General features: G+C 42.4%; 2 protein-coding genes across 2 annotated transcripts; one reads left to right on the plus strand and one right to left on the minus strand. All coding sequences in view use genetic code 11, as the record gives it.

Annotated features, from left to right (window-relative positions):
• Window positions 1-539: 539 nt before the first annotated feature.
• On the plus strand, window positions 540-3,803 carry EGR_05656 (Neurogenic locus notch protein; the record flags this gene model as incomplete). The annotated part of the gene is made up of 6 exons (XM_024494905.1): window positions 540-563; window positions 1,176-1,456; window positions 1,630-1,753; window positions 2,023-2,282; window positions 3,057-3,339; window positions 3,486-3,803. The coding sequence occupies 6 exons, from the start codon at window positions 540-542 to the stop codon at window positions 3,801-3,803; spliced, it is 1,290 nt and encodes a 429-aa protein (XP_024350702.1).
• Window positions 3,804-4,836: 1,033 nt separating this feature from the next.
• On the minus strand, window positions 4,837-9,927 carry EGR_05657 (putative protein-cysteine N-palmitoyltransferase porcupine; the record flags this gene model as incomplete). The annotated part of the gene is made up of 12 exons (XM_024494906.1): window positions 4,837-4,935; window positions 5,067-5,186; window positions 5,905-5,987; window positions 6,062-6,125; window positions 6,454-6,530; window positions 6,701-6,816; window positions 6,883-6,999; window positions 7,078-7,190; window positions 7,269-7,477; window positions 9,164-9,204; window positions 9,285-9,483; window positions 9,876-9,927. 12 exons carry the CDS (start codon window positions 9,925-9,927, stop codon window positions 4,837-4,839), a joined length of 1,290 nt encoding a protein of 429 aa, XP_024350703.1.
• Window positions 9,928-10,156: the final 229 nt, after the last annotated feature.

The raw sequence follows: 10,156 nt of genomic DNA on the forward strand, positions 1-10,156 counted from the left end.
AGGAGGAGGAGGAAAAGGAGCCAGATAGTGTCATAACCCGATAATACTCCCTTAAACTCCGATCGGTCATTACTCTTTGTTAAAGTCAAATAGAAAGTTGAGAGATAGTAACGGATAAGGTCGGAGGTAACTAAGGCTGGATTTTATTTCTGGAGACAAGAGGTTTTACACAAGTTTTTAGGCTCTTTGCTCACCTTATACATGCTCAAATTGGTTATTTTAAAACAAATTAGAGCAACACTGTTAAAAATTACAATAATAAAAGATGAACATATTGCGTACCGGCTCTAAATCACTAAGATTTTGTTATTATAGCAAAGAAAGCACATTTTCCTATTGCATTTTGTATACAATCTTATTTTATTTCTCTTCCTGATTAGGAAAATTGAATAAGTGTGATTTCTCGTAGATATTTCACGTAGGTCGCCCTAGAAGCTACATCACTTCCGATTAACATTAACAATATCCAGGCTTGGATCAACATTCGGATACCTTGATAACTACTTTTGCTTCTGGGATACTCCTAATACCTGTTTATAATGATTGAACTTCACCTATTCGAGGTATATGATCATTTTGAGTCGGAAGAACGTATGATGTAAGCAATAAGACTTACACAAAAGAGAAAGATGGAGCAATGGTGGTGCAACTAATAACGCCATGCTCTTTTAGCATTGTTGATGCTGCCCATAAGTGATAGTTTCATCAAATTTATAAAGCGCCTTCCTTTTATGATGAATTTAATGGCTTATAAATTTTGATAAACCATTATCATACTTAACGTTTCCTGGTACAACCCATCGCGAATTAGAAAACCTAAGATGTGTGACATATCCAGTTGTACGACCTGCTTTGGATCTATGCAGACAATTTATCACCCAGACAATCTCGGCTGCTAGTTTTTATATTCACTTCTGAGTGTTTCTGTCCAATTTTTATCATCTATTGAGTAAGATAATTGTTCTTGGATCACAGGAAGTCTGCTACGTATTTATCAATAGGGCCACGAATGCCCCTGAGGACTGTGCAGGCCTTACTAGTTTTGAAGTCATTTTATTATCATCAAGGAAGTGGATCGAAAGACTACCAGCATTACAAAAAGCTGATTACGGGAAATTCCAAAAGAGATGGTGTATTTACCACTCTGATATGCACAAGTATATGTATTTCTCCAGCTCGACTCCGAACTCACACCCCGATTTTACCCGCAGAAAACTGATAGAACCTGTCCCAACGCCTGCTGGAGGCCGCAGATCTGCACGAACGACTCCAATTCGGTGCACATTTGCCGTCCACTTCGCAATCCCTCGGCTGCTGAGGCTCTTCACCCCTCGAGGAAAAGTCGCTTCTCCGAGATCTACTCAATTGGCTATGAGTGTGTCTGTCGAAGCGGTTTCAAGTTCAGTCAAAAACGCAAAAAATGCATCCAGCTAAAGACCGGTTGCAATGACAAGAGGTAAGAGAAATAAATTTTAAGTCTTTAAATGACCCAAAAGGAAAGGAAATCCCGTCACAATCTCAAATAGTTGATACGCTTTGATATCATTGTTAAAGCTTAGGCAGATATTTTGTGCAGCAAGCATTAATAGTGTTTTTACATGACTTTGACGCGTATAACTTTGCTTTTAGGTACGGGAAAACGCCGTGTAGGAATAAAGGGGTATGCCAACCTCTAAAACCTCGTGAGCGAACCCTTCAGAGTCTCTCCTTCAAATGCATATGTCCACCCGCATGGCAGGGATACGTATGCGAGGTGAGAAATGAAAATACGCTCTGTGGGTGCCATCCAAGGGTGGTTTCTGACAGTACTTGTGCCAAATTTAATCGGTAATATCCGTGGATTAATTGCTCTCGGAAGGGTCATTGTCATACCACTGAATGCCAATTTTTCATAAGCACTGATTATTTATTCAAGATATACAATTTACTACTAAGCAAAGATAACGTAATAGTCTTAAAGAACGTCATCCACGACCTGGAGAGGTGAATTAATTAAAGAAATGTCGATATATTTCCTCACAGGCACCTAGAAATCCATGTCAATACCAAAGCCGACTCTGCAAAGACTTTCCCTGCCAACGTGATCCTACAAATGAAGCCTTAGGTTATATATGTGCTTGTTCAAAGGGCTACGAGCCCACCAGTCAGGTAGACCCGACCTGTGTAAACATCAACGAGTGCCAGGACGAGGATGCGAATCCCTGTCTCAATGGTGGTATCTGTCACGACCTCATCCCACCACCTATGGTACAGGCAAAACAGGGTGAAGAATTCCGATTCCGGTGAGACAAACAATCCACCTGCTATTACGCCAAATTCATTGTTCTAGCATTGAGATAAAATTGTGTGAAGCAGTCTACCAGCATGAGATCCACATACTTTTAAGCAGAGTTACTATCTCATTCAGTCTTTTGGTAGTAAACTAGTTATTGTGCCTTCTGTTTTCCACATTATCAACTGTCGGTCGGTCCTTGTGGATGAGATGTGAGCTTGTCACTTTTACAAAATCAAGCCACTTTGGATTCACTGGTTAAATTTGGTTCATAGCATCTAAAGATGTGGTGAGCGGTAGCTGGAAGTGACACCCAGAACCCACCCTAAAATTGATGCACCGCTTTTAGGTCCCCCACTGCCCATCGACTGTGTATGCGTGTGGACTCCTCTTGATAAAGGCTCCACTCCTATGATAGCTATGTGGCTTCATTATCCCCCTTCCCCCTTATTACACCTGTCAGGAACATATGCCAATTTCTGCATCCATTCGCGAAGAAAGGATACTTTTTGCATTTCAAGAATGTTTGCTTTAGGAAGTAGGACTTCCCTACCATGCCCCTCACTTCTTTTGTTATACAAGGTTGTTTTTAGCTTCGAGAAAACCCCTTTTGCATGTAATAGCTTCTTAGATTGTAGTAAGAGGAAACGCAAAAACAAAAGTGGGAAGATGGATTTTCATCAAGCCTGTCTTCGAATGTCAATGATATAGAGATTCGTGTGACCTAGCGGTAAACCATACCAATTCAGGAAAAATGCCAACGTCTTTATACATGCATGGACAGATGCGAATGCAAATTCGGTTTCACGGGGATCCTGTGTGAGAAGCCACCGACACAACTGACATGGTCGGAGTGGAGCGACTGGGGTGCCTGTTCAGTGTCTTGTGGCATTGGGACTCGAACTCGTATCCGCACTTGCCCGCGGCCTGGAGAGTGTCTCGGCAAGCCTGAACAGACGGGCATCTGCAATGGGCGTGTGCTCTCCTGCGAGAACGCCAAAAACACCACCACGGAAGATGGCAAATCGGATATCGTCTACAGGTCGGAGGAGGAGAAGCTCCGAGAGGTGGGCAATACCAATTGTCCTAGTTTACATAAATAGCCTCGTAGAGGCTTGGTCAGACGATGTGAGATTTTGAAGTGATAAGTAATATGCAGATGGCCTTTCAAGCCTCAACACATATACTAATAAGGTAATTTTTGATTAGCTAGGCCGGTGTGTTGTGGACAGAAGCCGACGAAAATTTCCTGGAGGATGCATTCACGTGGTCTGAACAGCAGTTCAATGTGAAAAGAGGCAAGATGAGGAAAGGTACGCAGGGCATGTACCAGTTATTCAGGCAGTGGGCTGATGTCACATGCTGGATACCCCTATTCGGGATCACCCAGCGAATGACCTTGCAACGAGTGGCGCTTATCACAGGCTCTCTCGCTCTTACCTCGATCGGCGTTTTTGTCATCCTTGTCGTGACTAGCATCCTCTGTCAGCCAAGCGGCTTTGCACTGCGGAACAGGGAGCCACTCAACTGAACAGGATTTACCAATTCTATTACAGACTCACTCGTTAAAATTTGGTTCTTAAACAAACCAGTAACTCTTCAGATTAAACTACAAGCGGTTGTTTGTGAAGCACTTTCAAAACGTTAGGAGCAAAGTGAACTTTTTTCTCAGTAAGGCAGCAGATTAGACCTGACATCAACAACAACACGGAGACTCATCTATCGGCTGCATTGTACCCTAATAACGAAACCTTCCATAGGCTCGGATGCATTTCCAGCTTCAACCCAAAGTAAGTCAAGTTACCTCAAAAGTTCCACGGCCTTAATGCTCGTTCTCCGACCAAAAATCAAGAATATGCACAACCAAATTACGAAGTTCTATATTAGACCCCAGCTTCTCCTACTTGCTTAAAATATGCTCAATTCACTGGTGAAGTGTCTGATTCTCGGTAACATTAGACCTTGACTGGATTTGAGTCACCTCGAATCCACGCACGAAGGATGATGATCACATCGTATATTATCAAAGTACTACCGCGGAAGACTGCAGAACCCCCTCTCGACGAACGCTCTTGGCATCAGTCGACTAGGCTGCTGTTCACATCAGCAGACTCTGAGCCCTTCTCGTAGTCAGGTTCATGATAACTTTCCCAATTCAAGGCCCAAGGTCAAGTTACTTTCTGTAAAATGACATTATTCCCAGATCCTGGTTCACGCCACAACTGGTATTCACATATGCGGTGATAGTGGCACTGCTTCAAATGCCAAGTACAAGTTGTTTACAGAGGTACAAGCCAAATAGTTTTCATAACACAAATAACCCAATAAAAGCCATCTCTCAATCTCAAAAATGGTTCCATTTACTTGTTCATATTTTAAAATAGAAACAGCACCCGAATTTAGGAGCAAAAAAAGACAATTCGCGGACGAGGCAAACAAAGGAACTACAAAAGAGCCCCAATATCTTGACCAAACCAGAAAAAAATACCCTTGCGATGTGGGGTTATTTTGGTTAAAAGGCACGCAAAAGATCAAAAAGGGAGGACGGCGCTAAAAGGCCTACATCAAATGAAAAAACAGAGGAGATACGTCAGACTGGCAATGATGTGACTGAGGAAGTTGAGATTCGACCATTTGTCCAACACGTGGAACATGTTGTAACCCTGCAAATTGAACAAGTACACACAAATGGAATAATTTGTGGCACACCTTTGCCAGAGTTATGATAAATTTAAAGGAGAAGTGGGAAAGGATATTTGTCTTTAAAAGAAGGAAATTGAATATGGTAACATACACACACCCACACCTTATCCTGCTGTTCACTCGTATCGAACATCACAGCCAGGTAGGCTAGGTGGAAGATGGCCAGACAGCTGAAGAGGAGATTCACACCGCGAACCCACCAGCGATTCGTCTGTAACAGGGCACAACTTTTAAAGAGAAGCAAACACAAAATCAGGGATTATTCTAAAACTGACATCAAGAGAGTCAGTGGATGGATGGATAGAGGAAGGCGTTCATCATTGGTGCTGGGACAGCAGAATCGCCTTTACCTATCTGCCTACAAAAAAGAGGTACAGCAGCGCTAGTTCCCTCTGGTTTGATTCAACTCAATTCACTAAATGATCGGTAAATCTGTCACAATGTCAAATTTTGGCCTGGCTGTGGTGGCTGATCAGAGATAGCTCGTAATAAGGTTGAAGTAAAGAATAAGTGCTCCATTGAACGCTCCTTTGCTAAGTTTTGTTCTTTTAACCGGGGCTGTAAGACAAGGATATCTCAAGGTGGCTTGGTTGAACGAATCAAACATGCGAGCACGATACATGTTGTCAACTTTTCTTTATCTTTGGTCTTATCAAGTTTTTGTAGCTTAGAACATCGAATTTTGCGATTTCGCCGTCCATCACTATGGGATATTGTATTACCATCCCGGCAGTGGACGGAGGCAGCCTCAAAGAAGGATTAGCAAAATTCTACGCTACCACCGAGTGGAAGCACCAAGCTTTCTAATGGGGTATCATTAAGATGCTTCAAAGATGTAGAAAACTCCGAACAACATGGAATTGTATAGAGAAATTTAACAGATGAATCCACAACATGCCAATGGTCTGAGTAAAAAGCGGAACGCTTACCCTGTTTCGGTGATTGCAGGTTTCAGGACATGCACGTGCCCCGATGCACGCGCTCACTTTCGTTGACAGTCTCTCCCTGAATACTGCAAAGTGGAAATGTCGTGAAAATTAGGAGGCGCTGCAGTCCAAGAAGGTGGACGAGGTAGGCATGACTTACTGAAATCAATATAGGCATAAATTCCGATGGAGAAGAGAACAGCTGCCAATTGAAAGTTTAGACCCTGGAAGGGGCACAAGGGTTAGAACAAACTGGAAGGGCATTTATGAAGGAGCTTTGTAGAATTTGATGCCCGATAGTTGTCAGACCTGCGCATGACAAGTGGGGTGGAATGACCCCACGATGTGGTATCCGCTCGCGAATGATTTGTTTACATCTGCCCAAAGCGAGTTGTTACAGCACATCAATTTAACAAATAAGATGGACTACTGAGGTGTGTGTTAGAACCAGGCCTACATGCTAAAGCGCCACAAATTACTCACTTTAATAAAACTAGACACATTAGCTCATTAATAGACATTACTTGAGAGCTTTGAACTTGTCACACTCACATGCAACAATGAACTGAATGCATACGTAAGGAGTAGAGCCTGTAGGTGACCAAAGCGCCGTGTGGGCTTGTAAATGTCTACAACACCAGCAAAAGAAAGAGAGCGAATCGAGCCAAGTGATTAGGAGGAATAAAAGGGCTAACCCAAAGCTGATTAGTTGCTTTTCAACTACCACCTGATCAAAAAATCCAACATTGCCATACTTTGACTAGTCTTTAGTCAAGCCAATTTGACATCTTCAACGTACATTGCTTAAGCCAGAAATGCATAGGAAAGTTCCAGTGAATGACCACATCCACCAGAGATCGCGGCAACTCAATCGATACTGGGTTAGTCACCATCGAGGTCACGTAATTTTGACCTCTAAAAGAGACCAAAAGGTCACAGTTAAGGTAAAGTAGTGGGTCAAAGGAGAGTTTGAAAACCTACGAGTTAGGATGAGTGAGGGCCGCAAAGCCGATAGCCTGATGGAGGGATTGGCTGAAGAAACTGACAAAGTAATGACTGAATCGAAAACTTTGTGATTGAGCATAGGCATTTGTCCATCTAGAATACCAATAAAGATGGAAAAGCAGATGAGCCTGCTGAGATACACACAAAATAAAAGTTGAAGAGACACCTTACCGAAAACTGAGGTAATAACTTGCATAGATAATGGAAGACAAATATGTCGAGTAGATGATGCATCCAATAGCAATTGCAAAAGAGACTGCAGTACGAAGGAGATCTTTCCAAAACTAAGGGAGGAGACCACAAAAATATGCCATGCATGGAATGGGAAGCTTGAAAGTCAGTCATGAAGAGGTTCCACTCACAGGATTGCCAGAAGAAGGACCGATTAAGCGGATAGCATGTAGATAGCTGTCGAAACCGAACCACGGTCCAAAAATTACACTGCCCGGTGAGAAAGCGTAGCCACACCAGGCCAAATAGTGCCGCAGGAAACCCATTTCGAGTGTCTGTTGGTCTGGGCCTCTCGATGCGGCTACAGAAATGGCCTTCATCACCAGTAACATCGTCGTTCCTGCAGGAGAAAGGTGAGCGAGTGTAGGCTCATATTTAAAACCACGAAAGATAAAAGTGTTTGCAGTTAGCACTGCCTTAAAATAGGCCTTCGCCTAAAATTTCTTCCCTCTGAAAGTGGGTTCCAAAAAATCACAGAACATTCTTTTGAAAATTCGAACAGAAATGAAGCAGAAATGAGGTTGTGCAAATCAAAGCCTGGTAAAGCATCTGGATAGTTGCGTATAGAAGACAGGAGGAATACTTGTCATGACACCTCAAACAAGAACCGGCGCAGCAATAGATCAATCTACCTCTTAAGAGCAACCGGTTTCGACGGTTGACGGAAACGAAGTGTAAACAGTGAAGTAGCCTGGTAAACACCAAAGAAGATGCGTTAAACTGTTAGCGTTTCTGGGCGCGATACACAATCGCGTATGGTATTGTGAGAGGGTCTCGGAGTACCTTCGACCAGTCGAAGAAACTTGTCTTATGCAAGCAAATGATCACTCAATGAAGCTAACGGTAAGGGGGACAGTTAAACGATACAACTTTATTTTGAAATTATGTAAAAAATATGCAAAATTTAGGCTGGAACCGCCAAAAAATGTCGCTTTCTCATCGCACAACACGACGCAATGCAAAAACAACCCTCAAGCGGTTTTTTGTCACTTTCTCTTTGACATTACGGTAGGATGACCACCGACCAAAGCACATTCTTCGAGTAGCAGAGGCATCTTTACAGCACAGAATGCCAAACAAAATGCGATTCCAGCTGCACCACCCTTCAAGTATAGCATCAAGCAAACAATATTTGTGGCTTTTCGGCATAACCTGATACCATGACTTGCAAAGTGCCATCGTCTGTCCGCATTACTAAGCATAAGTGCAAGCCAGTTCACCAGTATTGTTTGTCAGTTAAATTGGACATTATTTAAGTTTGTCAGCTCCTCGAACATAATTCAACTCGGTTCCAGAGCTGCATGAGCTAGCTTTCCGTCAAGGATTGTGGATGGCATCTGGGGGAGGTGCGGGATCCGATAGTAGAAGGTGACATTCAGAGAAAAATATTAAAAAATCCGACTCTTGTGATGATGAGAATTCTGTAAGCTGGATTTGGAGGGAGGGAAAGAGATGCTGCCTCGTCTTCATTCCCTTCCTCCGTATTTCACCAATCATGCTTCTCCAAGCTCAAGCGATCATTATTGTCTTTTCTTGGTAGTACACAATCACATGCGAAATAGAATGAACAGAAAGTAACGGCAGAAATGTAAGTGGCTAGGGCTAAGCTAGCTACTTCCAACGACGAAACGCTTTAAACAAATAAGCTTCACCGTAGACGCCTGTCTTTACTGAAAAGGGATTAGGGTTTATAACCGATTATTTCAACGAATGAATATTGTGAGAAACTTCCTGCAACTATTTAACTGGACTGTGAAGGATTCAATGAACTTGTTTGGTTTCCTTATTCTTAGGGAAAATTAGAGGTTTCATGTCTAATAACATGACACAAGGGCAGTCAAGCACAAGAACTGTCATTCGACGCAGCGAGGGAGGAAAGTATAGAATATGATACGATTCACGATATGCGTCCGAAACGAGGCAAGGACGAGATCATTATTGGCCACAGCTGGCAGATATGGATGATTGATGAAATGGATAGACTGTTAGACTAGACCGAAAAGAGGGAATGAATCGTAGCACTCACCTCGAATCATGTGCCATTCACGAGGATTCATAAAAAATTCACTAAAACAGAAAGATAAGATAAAGTTGAACCTGCAGAAGAAGGTGGAGGATGGCTTTAGCCATTAGTCACTTGAACACACCAGTATAGTTGGAGCAGAAGACAGTAGACCGTCACAAGAACCATCTGGGAGGTCCAACCCACTGGCGTTTGAGATTTGCCCAAACGCACAGTGGTGTCACGAAGAATAAAGTTGGAGGAGACGAAAAAACCAACGGTGAAGACGAAGGCACAAGGTCGCACGTAAAGGTCGCCAAAGAAGTGTCGCAAAAGAATAATGCCTGAAAGATAATAGTGTTTGGAATGTTGTGGAATCAAAATAGCGACGTTGAATTGGCAAACCTAATAGTACGACCGCTTCAATGACTTAACTGTCAGAATGCAGCTAGTTATGACCACTTTTGGAGAAGGAAGAGCTGGACATCAAGTCTCAAACACGACGGAAATAATTCAGATGGAGATGTTTTGTGCGGGACTGGGAGAAAATATTTAGTCGACTCCGCCTTGATAATAACCCTCAACTAAGCTTAAAGGGCTCACAAACTTACTGTCATAGCAAAGGAATTGAGAAAAAAAAACACTTTTACTATGAATGCTTATAAGTGTGGCAAATACTTTGTGAGGATTTACTTAAACCTGCAGCGTCTTCAGTCAAAACTGCTGGTAAACACACTTTCACCACTCAAGTAGGAGGGACACAAAAGATAGATCCTACTCAGATTCATTTTCAAAGTGCCACAGAAATAGCAAAAAATTTTCGATGGAATACTGAAATTGCCATCAAAAATGGGAATATGGAAACTCTGTAGTGGAAGTCCTTTTAAAAGAGAATAGGTGTTACAATTGAAGAAGTAGATTTAAAAATTGCATCAGAAGAAAAGTGCAACCCACCAAGCAATATTGAGATGGCATTAAGGAGTGTTTCAAATATTTGCGGAACTAAAACAGAAAATT

Source organism: Echinococcus granulosus (assembly GCF_000524195.1).
Source record: "Echinococcus granulosus chromosome Unknown EG_S00043, whole genome shotgun sequence".
In the NCBI taxonomy this organism is placed as follows: domain Eukaryota; kingdom Metazoa; phylum Platyhelminthes; class Cestoda; order Cyclophyllidea; family Taeniidae; genus Echinococcus; species Echinococcus granulosus.